The following is a 16,602-nucleotide window of genomic DNA, read 5'->3' on the forward strand; positions in this document are numbered from 1 at the left end:
CTGTGGGTGTGCCATCAGCCACTTATACTTAAAGAACACTCAAATGCTGATGTCTGGTGATGTGTTGAGGAGTTTACACAACTCCTGCAGCAATAACAGTTGAGACAATGGCTGTAAAACCCTTTAACCTCTGTTTTAGCATTGCTTTTTGGCTGCTTATGATTTACCATCTGTAAAGCTTGGGTCTGAAGCAGCTGACAGCAGCGTTTCATGCTTCTCTGGTGTGTTTTATGTATGTTGTTAGTATCTTGCGTACATTGGACCTGGAAATAGTAACTTGAGTGTCTCCAAAACAAATATTATGGGCAAATAAAATGATTATGGCAGCCTGTCAATAGCTTTTGGAAAGCTGGTTCTTTTGGCAAGAGCAGAGGGGTGATTCTTTTCTTATGTGGGAATCTTTAATGCCTTTCTAAAACAGTCAGTAGAACTAAAGGACAGGCTCCTTTCTCTTTACCTGCCAGAGGAAACATATCTGAACTGCCTCAAAGACTTATGAACTGCTTTAAGTAAAATGTAAAAGATACTCTTCTCTTCTGAAAGATACAAGTGTGCTTTTCTTTAAGGGATATGAATTTATTTTTCAGTCTGTTAAAATACCCACAAAAATAATCTCTTGTCCTCTTTATTCAAAAGGCCAGCCCCATTCTGGTTTGCTGCAGTCAGGAGTTATCAGCTGCTATGTCATGTACCTCACTTTCTCAGCATTATCCAGCAAGCCACCAGAAACCAGTAAGTTACCTTCTGCTTTATGTAAATCCTTTGAGACATGCTATGTATTAAAAGCAAGGCAGCCTTTAGCAAACCTTAGCAGTGAGGAATTTAGGAGTGCTGGTTTTGGTCTGCTCTGGCCTGTGCAAAAGAAGTTGCAGATAATAAATTTTTGCAGTATTTGAAAGACTGTGCAATGGATGCTCTCCCTTGTACCTTGAACACTTTGGTCTAGGGGAGTTGCAACTCACTGTGTGTGGGTTGCATCTCTTGCACCAGCGTCATTCTAGTTTGTTTACTACTGATAAGTTTCCCAGAGCCCTGCATTCTGTCCCTTTGTATGGCAAGTGTATGTGCTCATACAATAGGACATGACTAAATACATAACGTGTTTGGTCACATGATGGGAGTAGAGTTGGGACAAATGGAAATGGCTGTTATATGCCTCTGGAAGAGGTTTGGTGACCAGCTCTATCCAGAAGGTTACTAGGTCCACCACCATTAGTAGGTACCTTGCACCCAGGTAGCTTTGTTCTGTTCTTGCTCTGCTGGCCATCAGAGTGGTTACTAAAATTGCTTGTTTTCTCGTACGATTGTTTCGCTAGGTAGCCTTAGCTCTAGGCTCCCTTAGTCTCCTGATGGAACAAAAACTTGAGTATTGCTCATCTTTCATTATGAAAGAAAGCTTTCTGGGAAAAGACCTGGAGTTATGCTGCGGTTGTTTGAGTTGACAGTGTTCTTCAGCAGAGTTACCATACTCCACACCTTCTAACAGTTCACACTGCAAACCAGAAGCAGGGAACTTCCCTAGTGTCTTAAGTCCCTTGTGGTGCAAAAACAGATCAAGACTACACGTTCAACTCAATTGGTGTCCTTTTCCCGCATAATCATTGTAATCATTATATTCACCTCTTCGGACAGGGAACATGCTTTTCACTAACAGAAGATCTCTTATTTCAGATCAGTAATGAAAAAAGACCTCCATTATTATTGCTCAGCTTTTAGTGTTGAAAAGCTGAAGCAACAATAAGTAGAAGTACATGGGCAGGAAGGAGAAGTTTTATAGACACTTGCCCAGAAGAAACGGGAGAGAGGGGAAGAATGTCTTTCTCACATTTGTCTATGTGAACATAGACACATAAACAAATGTATTCCAGAGCTAAAAACAAAAAACAGACTGTTTTGGTGGAAGATTTACTTATGTAACATAAGCAGCACTTTCAAATGAACATAGAAACTCATTTAGATGACATCTGAATTACTCAAAAGATTCGACACAGTCTAAAAGAAAAGAAAGTGATGTATGATATTAAATCATTGGTTTTGTGTTATTTCATACTTGTGACAATCAAAGCTTTCAGTAGTTAAGTGAATGCTCTGATTCTTCTGGTATGTATTGCAACTGTGATTATTGCCTTTGGCAGAGTTTGCTTCAAGCATGTTGTCTCAGGCTCCCTGCATTGACTGTTCCTAATTGTCTTTGCTCCTGTCTTCATAATACTTACTTTTATAATGCCTTGTGTACTTTTTACTGTGGCACGTGCTGGAGCTGACACTTACTAAAGTGTCCCATACCTTGTCACTCAGACTTGCCACACGCTACCTAGTGTTGACTCGTACCTTAAGCAGGGACCTCCAAGTAAGCTGTCTCACAAACTAGGCCTGAAGAAAATGTAAGCTACAAATACTTATTTGCAACATTAAAAAGCACAGTTGCCAATGTCTTTAGAAGGGAAAGGCAAACAAAAGGAAATTGCTGTTGAACCTGTGCTTATCGCAGTGTGACTTTGATTTCTGATGCCAGACTTAGGTAAAAGGCCTGCCAAACAGCGGCCTGCCTAGCTGCTGTATCCTGTGATGGGACATAGTTGGGGGATTCTGCCTGTCTCCTGCCAAGGTGTTCCCTAAAGGCTTGTCTTCCCTTCTTTGCTCCTGGCATTACTTTGTCCCTGTCATCTGCTGATAACGCTGTTTATGCAGTCCTACATAGAACCAGGTCAGGGGACTGATTTCAAGTTTATTTTTAACCTGGGTGTAGCCTTTGCTGTATTTTGCCCTCTGGCCCTCCAAACAGTTATGCTGCCCCAGTGGGGATACAGTGGAAGGAAAGAGGTGATGGGAACACAGCTTGCTTTGAGTGGTGTTGGCATGAAAATCACTTGATTTGAGATAAGGGGCAGCTGGAATAAGCTCCTTTGGGGTGATGCTAGACTACTACTCTGCTTTGGATCAAAGCAGACGCCAAAAGGCCAGACACATCTTGGAACATCGACTAAATTGGTTTCATTTCAGGAACCTAGAAGTAGTATTTGCTTAAATGTTAAAGTAAAATCTTGCCTGCAACCAATGCATCTCTTTGTGTTTGGTCTTCTGTATATCTGAGAGCAGGACAGCTACATGCTACTTCTTTTTTCTGACTATTAATTTCATAGCTGTCCTTAAAGCACATCTGCAGCCAAATAAATTTATAGTATCCGGTGCATACTATCTCAGTTTTATATGGCTTTGTAGTCTTGCATGAAGGGCTGGGAAACTTCCAGCTTTTTATTTCTTAGTTCACAAGACAGTCTCTTTCCTTGTTTGTCAGCTCTAGTCACAGAAGAAGCTCTAGTACCCTACTAAGTTGCAGTGTTTTCCCCAAAACATGTGATCTGGCAGGTCAGATTTATAGAATTTATTCTGTATGACTTTTCTAAAAGATAGATGGCAACAACTGAGATATATCTACCCAGTGTCTGAAGTAATAAAACTATTTCCCTGAATATCTTTACTCTGAACAGTCCTTTGAAATGCATTGAAACGAGTATTGGTAACTGTTATTTTCATTTCATTTTTGTTTTGTGAAGTCCTGGATGAAAACAATCAGAACATCACAATCTGTGTACCTGAATTTAGTCAAGGCCTGCATGGAGATGAAAACCTGGTTACGGGTCTGGGTACTACCATTCTCTTTGGCTGCATTTTATACTCTTGGTAAGTCTGGGGGTCTGCACTTAACCTTACTGTAAATGCAGTGTCATCAAACTAATGAAGGCTTATAGAAGTTCTCAAGCAGACAACATCATGGTGAGAAATAAAACTGAGCTGGAAGGTTCCTATTCTCCTTAATTTCAGAATGGTTGGATTCTCTAGCCAAAAATGTCCAACAAGATAATATAACTTCTGAAACAAATGTTTCATTTCATTAAAACCAACTAGAGCAATTCACAGCTAAAGGTGGAGAGAGAAAGCTTCCAGATGTCCATGAAGGCAAACAGTCTCAAGGAGCTTTGATTCTGCATCTAATCTTCTCTTTACGAGTTACACCATGCAGTTAGGTCCATCTGAAAAAGGTATCTGAAGTTTCTGTAATGTCCTGGCAGAGGCTAAAGACTACTTGGGAGGGATTATGCCTTCCTTTGAACAACTGATGAGTGCAGGACTACTGTAAGGATTTACCATCAACGTCTTCCTCTAAAATCTGTCCATGGCTGTACACCATGTATTATCTCAGCTTGGACCAATGAACTAAGCCATACACTGGGTGGAAAACAATTGCTGATCATAAAAACATGATGTATTGCTGTTTCGACTGCATGGGTTGTCAGGAACAGTACTGCCTGTACTGCAGGTATTGGAGCACGTTCTGCTTCAAGTCCACTTTGGAGCTGATGTGCTGAGACTGTAATAATTCTGAAGTGAATGTGAGAGGTTTTTTGAAGAGATAGCATGGTGTCTCTTCTGCCATCAAATATGGATATTTGTTCCATTTAGTTCCTATATCAAATATTGGAGTGGTTGCGTAGATCTAGTTCACAGCAGAACAGCATTTCCAATGTAACAGGAGGGTGTTTGGGGAATGTGGATGGCTTTCAGGTGGCCTGCTGGAGAAGTGCACCATGTGTCTGAGGAGATGAGGGCCATCAAGGGGTTAATGTTCTGACCTATTGCTTACTAAGGATGAGTGTGTACAGCAAAGCATATCACACATCTCTTTGTGGGTAATGGGAAATTTTCTTTACACATCCTGAGAGGGGAAGGCTGGATGGCTAAGAAATATTTCTAATCAGAAGAAACTAGGAAGGATTCCCCCCAGATGGTTACAGTCATGCAGGAAGGTGATTTTCTGCAACTGGAACACTGACAATAGCAACCGCTATTAACCGCTAGGTAAACTACTTCTGAAAACTGACTCCAGCCAGTGACAGGCTTCTTCTCTGGCACAGCCTTTAGAGAAGCATTTTATGAATACTGCACAAAATTGATGGCTGTGAAGTTAATATAAAAGCATTGGTTATGCACAGCAGGGGAGATCTCATTTAAAATGCAAATTGGAGTGCTGAGCTGTTTGCTGGTGTCTGCTGGTGATGAATTCACTGCTTTCCAGAAGCGACCTACTTTTAAGGTTGTCTGAGTTGGTCGGTGGCTTTCTGTCAGGCTGGTTTATACTTATGCAGAAGAAACTTTTCACATGCTTAGTGCTTGATGCTTAAGCGTGGGAGTAGACTACTTATGTTTCCTGTGGGTGTGAAAAATCACCCTTCTAGGCTTATATTTATGCCAGTATTCTGACTCAATCTTCTTCTGCTCCTAGTTTGACCTCAACAACACGTGCAAGCTCTGAGGCATTGAGGGGAATATATGCAGCACCTGAAACCGAAGTGAGTTCTTGCTTCCTCCCACATTATTTCTGTACAGACTCCCTTGTGTGCTTTCCTTGCTGTTGTTTTCATGGCTAGTTAATCTGTAATTACGTAAAAACAAAAGGTTGTTAGCACACGTGCTACTTGCCTCTGGGTCTGGAATTGACAGAATATTTTTTCCACACTGGCCTTCCTGCAGCTCTTGCTGGTCCCTTGGCAGTGCCTTTATGCAAGAGCAGCGAATTATTTCAGTACAGTTTACACAGCATTGTATAAACTTCCTGTAAATCTTCTGCTCCTCATAAGCTTATGTCCTCACATTCAAAGAAAAAATCTGCAGGACACTAAGAAGCTGTCTAGATAAAGAAGTTCTTGAACACTTTAGATCCCGATTGCTTTTGGTTTTGCAACAACATAACAAGCATATATGATCCCAAGATCATCTTATTTTTATTTTTGTACATAAGTATTTAATTTCTTTCTAGTTATATCTCAAATTTTAGTTATTTTTGGTCCATGTTTTCCTTCCTCAGCACAGTTCTTCATTCTACCTGCCTGTTAATTTGGCATGCTTGTCCAAGCAATACCCCAAATACTGGGGAAGAAAGTGCTTTTTTTTTTTTTTTTTTTTTGGTATGTAACAATTACTCCATACTTAGGCTTAGTAGTGTCACACATTGAGTGTGTGCTTGTGTGTGGAGGATGGATCTGCATTCCTAGCTCACTTTTTGCTGCTGTTACTTGCACCTGCAGTTTGATTAAGGACTGAAAAATTGAAGCTAAAAGTTTAAGTGTTTGTGAGAATACAAAAATGCAGAAACATATAATGAGGAACTTGCTGTTTGTAGCAGCTGGACAGGAGGAAGGAAAACGCATTTAGTCTTGGGACCATATCAGGGGCTGCGGGAGCTTCTCCTTACTTCTAGCAAAAGCACACAAGCCATGGCTTCATAGCATCACCCTATGGCTTCATGGCTGATGTGTGCCCTGCTGCAGGAGGGGCACAAGCAGGGTGAGCTGCTGGATGTGGCCGGTTTGCTGGGAAGGTCTAGCTCTTCTCCTGCCACACTTGCCAGTGGGGTTATTTCTGCACCATTTGGTTTTAAAGAGCAGTACAAGAGCCACTGAATGTTAATGTAAAGAAATGACTAGCAAAGAGCAACTAATTGCATTCTGATTGTTTTCTCCGTAATAAAGAGCCTTTGTCTTCCCAAACATGAATATAAACATAACTTAGCAGTTACTGGTGGTATACAGAAACTCTTTCAGTGTCCATGCTGAAGACAGCTAAGCGTGATGAAGGGCTAGTTGTATGTGTGCCAGCATTGCTGTTAGCATCAGCATGTGTGCAAGGACTTAATTTCTGACAAATGCAACTAATTAAAATGTTTGAGGGAACCCAGGACTTGCTTCAGAGTCTTAATACAGCCAAAGGAAAACTCAGGCTAAGTGTGTTAGGTGAGGCTTAGTGTAACAGTAGAAAGAGCATGTTAACCCACTGAGATGCGGAATAAAAGCTTTCCTTAAACTCTCAATATAGTCTCTTTAAAAAAAAAAAAAAAAAAAGTGAGCTTTTTGACTTTTCATGAATTTATGAACCCAGTGAATACATGTAATCAATCATAGGTACACAGGGTAAAAACTAGTTTGTTTCTGTTGGAAACTGTAAAAACTTAGTATGTGATTTTTGGAGTTCATTGTCTTTACCAGATCACCAAAAAAAAATAAATCCTGGAGTTCAATTTCATCAGAACAAATGATGTTGATGACACAGTACAGAACGTACTGACTTGTACAGTGGTCTGGTGCAGAAATGCACCTAGTTATATATTTATTGCACTGTCTGCACCGTTATTACATTTACATTACCACTCAACACAAGGAGTGTCTGACCCTTCAGCAATTTCAGCTTTCCCTTTTCTATCAGTTAGAAATCAATAATGTTAATTTAAGTGAAACGGTAAAAACCACTCTCTGCTTGTACTCATTCTGGCTCCATTTCAGCAAAACCGTGCAAAGATAAGTACATTTCAGAGTTAGGTGTTTATTATTCTGATTCCCAACCCATGCAGTAGGGTTTTACAAGTTCCTTGTATCTTCGTTTCAGTGGAGTATTTATTTAAAGAGCACTTAGATGCAAGTCTAAAGAGGTTAGTCCCCTGTGAATTACTAATGTGTAACCACTTTATTATAGTTTTTCTGCCATTCTATCACAAATTGTTTGAACTGTAACACTACCAGTACTTGACCTTGAATTATATAAAATGAATAGAGTAATTATTAAACAACAATTAATTTACTCCAACTCTTACTGAGTAGGTTTTTCCAAAGCTTAGAAACTGCTGTTATGAACAATTTGGCAAATCCTAATCTGAGGTTTGTGCTGGTTGGAAACACAAACCAGACTTTTCTAAATTAGTGCCTGTAACTTAGACATAACAAGGCCTCCTCCACCAACTGTTCTGCTTCTTTGCTCTTGCACAGACTCTTACCCTTCCTGTTGTTTATTCCACAGGTAGCTCGTTGCTGCTTTTGCTGTGTGCCTGATGGAGATGGTAATTACATTTGCACTACATGGTTTATCTAGCTAGTGGCTTCCAGACCAAACCAAAGAGAGTTAAGGACACAGCCACAGACAAAGCTTCTTGTATCGCCTTGTTCTGTAGTGTGTCAAACCGAAGCAGCTGCAGTACTCAACGTTAGACTAGGGAAGAAAGTAAGAGACATAACAATACTGTTTTAAAACAAGAGGCAAGTTAATAATTACTTAAAGGGTGTCTTGTTAATGCAACATACAAGGAGTAATCTCTGTTCGTTGTATGCTTGTGGGTGTGACCAACTGTGGGATTTTTGGCTCAACAGTGCTACAGGGACTCCAGTTCAGGAGGGAGTGTCCTGTTTGCAGATCTGGTACAATCAAGGATATCAACCTGTACTTGCCTGGAGAATATCCTACAGGTAGAGCAATATAAATGGCTCAAATGCTCAAAAAGCAGCCAGTAGACCAGGAACATGATGCAGTGCAGCGTTTCAGTGGCATTAGTGTTTGTTTCACTAAAGGGTTAGGTTCAAGCCCCGAGGGCAAGAAAATGTTTGAGTATTGCTCTGTATTATGCTTTGCTGAATCACACTGTAGACGTGTTGCTCTGTTCTTCATGATGCCAGCTGATGTTTTCAGTTCTCATTAAATTTACAAAAGTTTTCTTGTTTCCTGTCTCTTTCAGCTGATGCTGAAGAGCACACTGAAAAAAGAGGAGGCCAGACTGTGATTTATGATGAGAAGAAGGGCACAGTGTACAGCTACGCTTACTTCCACTTTGTTTTCTTCCTGGCTTCACTCTATGTAATGATGACAGTAACCCACTGGTTCCAGTAAGTGCATTTCTTTTAAAGCTGAAAAACTAATGTCTCTCCCATTGAGAGGAGATATCTGAATGGGAATGCCTGCCATTCGTGTGTCTCCTCTCCTAAGTAAAAACCTGGGAGAGAGGATGTAAGTGTCTCCTGGGGTACTTTTGAGCAAGGTCTTGCTCAAAAGAGTAGCTCTCCTTTACTTCATGGCTGGGATAACCTAGTTGAAGTCTGTGACCCACCTAGAAGAAACAGGGGATGCTACAATTTGAGATAAGAATGGTGAATTTATTGCATTATTTTTTTTTCCTTTAACAGCTATGAAAGTGCTCAAATTGAAAAATTCTTCACCGGAACCTGGTCCATCTTCTGGATTAAGATGGTCTCCTGTTGGGTTTGTGTCTTTCTATATTTATGGACTCTTATTGCTCCACTGTGTTGCCCAACCAGACAGTTCTCGGTATGAACACTCAGAAGATCCTTCTGCATATTTACTTTTTTTTTTCCTGTTACAAATAAAGTACAGCAGTCACTTTGTAATGAGGAGAAACCTATTGCCCAGTTACCGTAATATACCAGGTATTAACTTTTTAGTCAGACTAAAATGACTGAAGACATTTTTTAACCTCTTCTAATGGCCAGGAACAAGTGTTGCCCAAGGGGATAAATCTGTTCCAAAATTTTGTAACACTCGTGTATAGTATGGGAAATTTGGTTGTTGCATAAACTGGAATAGGTGAAATACTTTTCAAATAACTGACAATCTTTCTCTTACTTCATTGATAAGAACAGAAAAAAATATGGTGCAGATGTATCTTCTTCCTGTGAATGTTGAATATCTTCTAGCAAAATGCATTCCTTTTTATACTCTGATTCACCATGTCTTTAGCAATGGTAATTTGGATTGCTGTTTTTACAGCCTATAATTCTTGTAAGTAGCAACCAGATAATTTTTTCCAGAAAGATACCTAAATACTTCTGTAGAAATAGAGAATATGCAAGAATTTGACTGCCAAAGCATCTTCTAAAAATTTTAAAAATGTTAAATATATTTTAAGTTATTGTATACCTAGACTGAGAAAGGAATGTACCATTGATGATAGAGTATTTATCCTATTTTAACTTAAACAGGCACCTAAATATTTTAAGTAACTCAGAATTGGTCTAGTTGTTAATAAAAGGAGAGTTTTACACACAGATTCTTAAATGATGCTTTGCCAGATTAAGATTAGTAACTGTAAAGTTTGTGTACTGTATGGGGATTTAATATGGTACATTCTTTATTTGGAATGTTTGCTGTTGAGAAAATGCTAATTACCGGAGCGCTGCCAGTTGCTGTTGGCTGAGCACTCCGCTTTTAAAGTCACTTTTCTACCCTGCTGTCTCAGCCTGTTCCTGAAAATCTCCCAGGGTCTTCAGTTCTGTTTCTATTCCTAATTGGATAATATTTAAAATGCAGTGGTAGTCAGAAAAAGGACTATAGTATATCATCTTCCTTTTCTGCCTGTGCGTTGGTTGGAAGGTTTCTTCCTAACTGCTATAATTCTATACCCTCTGTTGATGTTCATTTTGCTGTTGGAATGGGAGATAGGCAACTGATTAATTCATGGAGACTGAACTTCTTTTGGAGAACTCCTATTCCAGACAGCAGGGAAAGCAGCCAGGAAAGCAAAACCAGAAAACACAAGTGTGACAGCAGCTGCCTTAGTGCAAATGACTGACTTGACGATATTAAGCCCTATTATATCGCTTTTGTTTGCTTCAAGCAGATGATTTGGTGGTAGAACAACAGCTCAGCTGCTCTAAGTGCTGAATAAGTTTGAACACACTTCAGTTATCTACATTCCAGTGGGAAAAAATTATGGTTTACATTAGTCCCAGAGTCTTTCTCTTCTCTCTCTGTGTATATATATACATACAATGTGAAATGTGCAGGATATAAACAAAATCAACCAATTTAGCAGGGTATTTTTGTTGGTTCTTTTTTTCTTTTTATATGGTTGAGCCTTAAATCCTCACTCAATGCTTTCTACAAAACAAAAGCACAACATAGAGGTCAATGAGATGGCCAAAATATTTGCATGCCTTATTTGTTCTGTTGCAATAACTGATAGCTAAGGCACACATGGTGAGTAATCCTAAAATGCAACAAATCTCAGCTCTGCTCCTGTTTCCTTTGACACTTTTAGCTGACATCTTGCTGTGTTATCCTAGGGCTTCTGTCCTGCTTGGAACTTGCTAGGAGTGTGATCCTCCCAACTCCAAGCACTCTTACCTTGAGCAAAATCCACAGGTTTGTAGTCCTGCATACTTGTATTACCTACCCCAGTGATCAGGACTCAAAATACCTCTGGTATGAAGTCTGAGGAAAAGAGGAGTCTGCTCAGAGGTGAACCCCTTGCTCTTCTCATTATTTTCACCGAGGAAAAAAAAAAAAGCATTTGAAGCTTATCTTTGATGTTGAGTTAGAAGTACAACCAATAGCTCTGGAGGTGGTGGCAGGCTTTTGTCATTGCTTTTGCTCATGCTCTGAGATCCTGGTCTGATCAAGAGCTCTGCTAGCATGGGGTCTGTCAGTATCCCCTCGTGCATTTGGAGTCTAGCCACGTAGATCCTGCTGCAGCAGGGAGGCCTTTGTTAATGCACATTCAGGAAGCGTTTATCTGCCCCATCTCCAGGATAAGAGCTTATGGGCTGTGCAGTGATGAGGAACAGTTGCCTCACCTAACTGGCAGCAGTTATCTGACAGCCTTGATCCAGAGCTATGACTGTGAGCTGCAACTGAGACGGTCCAGCTCCTTGCCTCTCGCGTGGTGAATGTGAACGCTGATCCCTAACGTATAGAGGCTCCTAGGAGTGGCCTTCTCGTGTCACGTATGCTATGGTATGAGAAACCAAGCGTGTTTTATTAAAATTAGCATTGGTTTTTGTAACAGAACAATCTGGGAAAGGAGCTCTGCAGAAGAAGGCATGTACGACATCCTATCTGTTTACAAAAATGTTTATTTTTGGTAGGTAGCATCTTCCTACACAAAGACTCAATGTACCTCCTTGTGCTCATGTTTTTTGTAGTTTGTATTTAGGGAAATAGGTTTTGCACAGAGGAAACAGGGTTGTAAGAGGAAAATCCACAGTGAGACCTGAGTCTGTCCTTATTCACAGCACTTGTCTTGCTGAGTTGTTCCTTCATCCGTCCCTTCCACCAGACCTTAGATCTCTGCAGGTATGCACAGGGTTGGAATTCTGACTATGCTGCCTCCGATGCTTCTGAGCAAACACTGTGGAAATGACCCAGACAATAATTATTAGGACCTGTCTGTCCATGCTGAGACCCCTGGTACAGCTGTGGGTCTCCAGGCCTTTCTACGGCACTGATAATCGCTGGCACCTCGGTGCACAAAGCCTCTGGCTCCTCAGTGAGGCCCAGACGGCCTCCTGATGGCCTCACAAATCCTGCAGCCTTAGCATTTGTAGTGAAATCTGTACTGTGAACTGCCCACATGCAACTACTTCATACAAACCCTGGGCTAGCGTCTAAGATTCCAATGCCCAAAACGTACTTTGTGAACAGTTGACACAAACGGGCTTTTATAATCTTTTTAACAAGTGCCTTTGGACCTACTGCCATGAGAGCTAGTAATTCAGGTGGCACTGGAACTGGAAAGCCTGGGCTGAGCCTGTGACTCGGTGCTGCTGCCTTGTACACGACACCGGCGCGTACGAGGTGCGGCGATGACCTGTGGTGCATGTGGAAGACCAAACAATTGTGCTTGGCAACCTGCTGGAGCAGGACTGATTTCAGATGTTATGTTGCAGTGGAAGATGAACTGGGAAAACTCACAGACAGCCTGATCATTCTGTAAGTAAACGAGCAGCTGCTGCTGACACTTACACTGTAAGCTGTCAGACTTTCTCCCCCTGTTCTGAAAGGGCAGGTTGCTCTGCTCGAGGCAGTGCAGTGTCTCCTGCACCGACACATGCCCTGCACCATGGCTGTGCTTTGAGTTTGTTCCCAGAAATAAGACAGCAGCGCAGCACTTCTGGTTCCTGCTATTTTCTAACTGTGTGAAGTGAGGAAACTGCTGTTTCAAAGACAGGAAGACCAGAGAACATGTCCTGTGCTGTTTCCTCTGGTTGAACTCAAATGTGAACTAATGCCATTGTTTAGGGGACTTTTGGAGGAACGGTCCGGGTTGGCAGAAGCCATTTCTGCTGGGAAAATGGAGTACCATACTGGCATTTTCCTACTTTCCCAAACTTGCCAGCAGATGGAAGGTTAGGTGGAACCTGCTTGCTGCACTGCTGCCTGAGGCTGGGACAGTTTTACTTGTGAGGGCAACCAAGAGCTGAAATTGTGACTGGTTCTTGTTGGGGATAAAAATCAGTGGGATGGACTCGGAGAGCGAGTCCCTGAGCCCAGACAGCCGGACTAACAAGTGAGGTCACGAAACCTTACAAAAAGCACGCAGAGAGCAGGTGGAGACGTCTGCCTGCTGCTTGCCGCCCCGCTCCTCGCAGCGTGTGGCTGGGTGCTCTGGGCTCACAGGTCAGGGCTCGGCGCTTCTGATGCTTCCCTCTCTGTCCCTTGGGCGTTTCCTTTGGGGATCGAAAAGCTCATTCGTACCCAGCTGAGCTGGTGGATCCTGGCTAGGTTTGGGCCGCTTTTGTCTGAAACGGGTAATGGGGTGCTGCTGGTGTGGGCGCAGTCCAGAGAGAGGGCTCACCCCTCGCGGTAGCATGAACTCTGCACGCTGCGCACCTATTTATTTATTTATTTTGTGTTTTAGCACCTTTTTCGCGAGCCCTGGAGCGCTTTGGCAGTGTGAGCTGTGCACCTGTAACTGCTTCACCAGCCACTGGCGCCGCATTTCCTGGGCTGGGGCATTGCCAGGAGCGGAGCAAGCATTGCACTGCGGGGGGCGGGAGGGGAGCTGGCTTCTCACCACTGCATCAGGAATTTGGGGACCTGGGTGAACAGTCCACAGCGTCACTGGGATCTCTGAACAAACCAGTAACAGAATAATTCACTGGCTGGTTTTAAAATATGCTCTAAAGGATTTTATGCTATAAACCATCACGCTTTCCTCCTAAATGTGTCGGTGAAGCAAAATACTGCGAGATTGTACATATGGGGCTAAATCAGAGAGATTATCTGCAGTTAAAAAAATATGTATATCTTTCCTTCAGGGCTTTGATGCAGTGTCTCTTCCATGCAAGTTGTGTCCCCTCATTTTCCTTACCTTTCTCTCCCTGAGTCTGTTCTTTGAAGGCGCTGTAAGCCTGCTTAACTCCCGCTCTGCTGCCTGCAGCTGGGATGCGGTCAGTGCTAGAGACGAGCTGAGTTCTCTGCCAGCTTTTCTCGATCCTTGCCTTTCTGTACAAGGACAGCCTGCAGTGTTGAAGCAAAGTCCAGGATCATAGTTTTGTACAGGGATCAGCTTTCCTCTGTGAAAAATGCATCTTTTGTTTTCCTGAGGTGGCCTGCAAGTTCTGGTGGGAGGAAAACATGTAACCAGGGCAGTGGAGCTTCACTCTCTGCTTCCAGCTTTGTAAGCAGCAGTCTGAACCCGGGGCTTTGTCTGACTACAAGGGAATGCCAGGGGTCAAGTGCTTAGGAAGCGTGGGCTTTTTGTGCTTTTAAGAGTTTTTGTGCTCTGAAGAGGACATACAGCTTGGGAAATGCGTCTGCGTTTGCAACATCCCCAAGGCACAGTGCAGAGCGTCCGGGGGGGAGGCAGGTACTGGGCACAGCAACTGGAGGAGCAGCCTGGGGCTCTGGGTCAGGAGGCCTCACGCTGTGATGGCCACGTCCTAAGGCCAGGAGAAGCTCTGTAGGTTTCAAAAATCCACTTGTGTTGTTTTGTTTTTTCTTTCCCCAACCCTGGTTTAGAATCATTCCACATCTGTTCAACAATACTGTGTTTTTTTAAAAAAACAAAAACACTTCAGATTTATTTCAAATATGAACCAGATTGGCTCCCCCCCCGTCTGCCAGTCTCGCACAGCTCGCACCCCTGCAGCACCCGGCTGTTTGCGGAGCTGCAGCCGTCAGCCCTGACACCGCGCCAGCAGCCGGCGGCTGCCAGGGCCCGCGTTAGTCAGAGTTGTGGGGTGCAGCCCTGGGGCTGTGTCTCTGCCAAAGAAGTCTCGGTCCGAAGCCAAGGAAAATTTGGGAGAGCTGTAGGAAAATAATGTGCCGTTACTCATACCTTAGCTTTATTTTTCCTCTTGCTGATACACGTCCAGGTGCTTAGATGTCGTTGGACATCCACGCAGACTTCAAGCGAGGAAAACCGATGTTCAGAGAAAATTTTTCAACTTGTCTATACAAGCTGAGAAGATATTTACAAGGAACATATGGTTCATTGTCTGTTTTTATTTACCAGAAACCAGTGGTGTTTAGTCTCGTGTATACCATGTTTGAAAACTGGATGCAAACTAGGGAAAATGTAAACACTTTCTTAATGGTGAAGGGTTTTTAATTAGTCCTTTTCAAGGTTCTTAATATCTCAAGGGAACTCTTTGGTGTGTATGTGTGGTTTTGTTTTATTAATCTGTAGCTCAGTGAAGCGGAGGTTTGCTAGTTTATTTAACATTTTTTGTGAGTGTTGTGACCCGTATAACTGTAACGCTTTGACTTTTAAGGATTGGTAGACTTCAGAATTCTCAGAACTAAATTGTAAAACAGCGTTTGCCTTTTTAAAGCATGTTAATGGTTTTTATGGACACTTCCTTTTGTATACTGAGTGAATGTATTGTTATAGGTTTAATGTTTAATGGACCAATAAATAAAGTTTTTCTTACATTTGAAACGAAGTGCTGTGATATGTAAAACCTGAGAAGAGTGGGACGTGAGGCTGGTGTGCCGCAGCCCCAGGACCCCAACGATGCAGGCAGTGGGGGTGAGGACAAGCTGCGTGCCCGGCTGAGAAAATGTGGGCCTGCAGTGCCTTCGCTTGCCAGAGGCCACACGTGAAGCTCTGTTTTTGCTGTACAACAGTCCAGAAAGAAGGGGTGGTGGTGGTTCAGGAGCCGGGCTCTGCAGTTCCTGAATTTGGGGGCCACGCAGCAGTCGCTGTGCCAACACAGCAGACTCGTGAGCTCTGACATCCCCTGGCAGGTCCCTGAAAGGAAAACGTCTGTCGGGCTGTGACCAGCTCTTGTGGGCAGCAGTTGAGCAAGGCAATGTGTTTCGAGTCCCATAGCCAGTGGGGGGATAGCTTGGCTGAGGTGTGGGCTCAGAGGGCAAGCTCTGAGGTGGCAACCTGGTGCAGGAGGGTCAGAGCATTCCTTAAAACCACAGCCACTGTTCTGAGCCCACCCTGCAGCCTCACCTGCTGCTGCCTGGGGTGCCCCCAGCCCACTCAGACAGGACACCTGCTTGGGGAAGGTGCTCCTGCCAGGAAAATGCAAATGCACGCTAGGGAGGACACAACTTTTTGTTATGGTCTCTGCTCTAGTTCCTAAGGGAGCGTTACTGCGTTTACAGCCTGTGTACAGCTAGGAGAGGGTGGGTCGCAAGCCTCTGATAGCATCATAAACCTTAAGGGTGTTTTTGCTATAGCGAGAACAGGAACCTCCTTCTCTGAGAGTGATCATTTAACTTCAGTATTTCCCACTCTACATTTGTACTGGGCAGCGGCCATGGCCGGTCATTTTCTCAGGGCTACCTGTGATTTTTAAAACCTTCACCCCATTCCTCCCCTGCCTCTTTTTATTTATTTATTTCTCCCTACTGTTTACTCTTGTCCTTCAGAAAAGCAGTTTTTCCACAGCCTGCAGTATCCTTCTCTTCAGCTGGCCTTAGAGCTTGTCCTCTCCTCCTTCCCTAGCTCCATTTTGAAAAAGCAGGTGGCAGAGGTGCACGCGGTGTCCAACCTCACTGCCCATTGAATGGTATGGTGCGCTGGGACAACTT

At 43.0% G+C, this 16,602-nt stretch overlaps 1 protein-coding gene across 2 annotated transcripts in view; it reads left to right on the forward strand.

The window, feature by feature from the left end:
- SERINC5 (serine incorporator 5) overlaps nt 1-15,496 on the forward strand; it is a 39,315-nt gene extending 23,819 nt beyond the window's left edge. For both annotated transcript variants that reach the window (XM_084503993.1, XM_084503992.1), the window contains exons 7-12: nt 637-732; nt 3,558-3,684; nt 5,285-5,351; nt 7,849-7,888; nt 8,558-8,705; nt 9,003-15,496. In XM_084503993.1, coding sequence (XP_084360119.1) covers nt 637-732; nt 3,558-3,684; nt 5,285-5,351; nt 7,849-7,888; nt 8,558-8,705; nt 9,003-9,150 — 626 coding nt within the window. In that variant the 3' untranslated portion in view covers nt 9,151-15,496. The remainder of the gene's footprint in view (nt 1-636; nt 733-3,557; nt 3,685-5,284; nt 5,352-7,848; nt 7,889-8,557; nt 8,706-9,002) is intronic.
- Nucleotides 15,497-16,602: the final 1,106 nt, after the last annotated feature.

This window comes from Aythya ferina (assembly GCF_964211825.1).
Source record: "Aythya ferina genome assembly, chromosome: Z".
Classification (NCBI taxonomy): domain Eukaryota; kingdom Metazoa; phylum Chordata; class Aves; order Anseriformes; family Anatidae; genus Aythya; species Aythya ferina.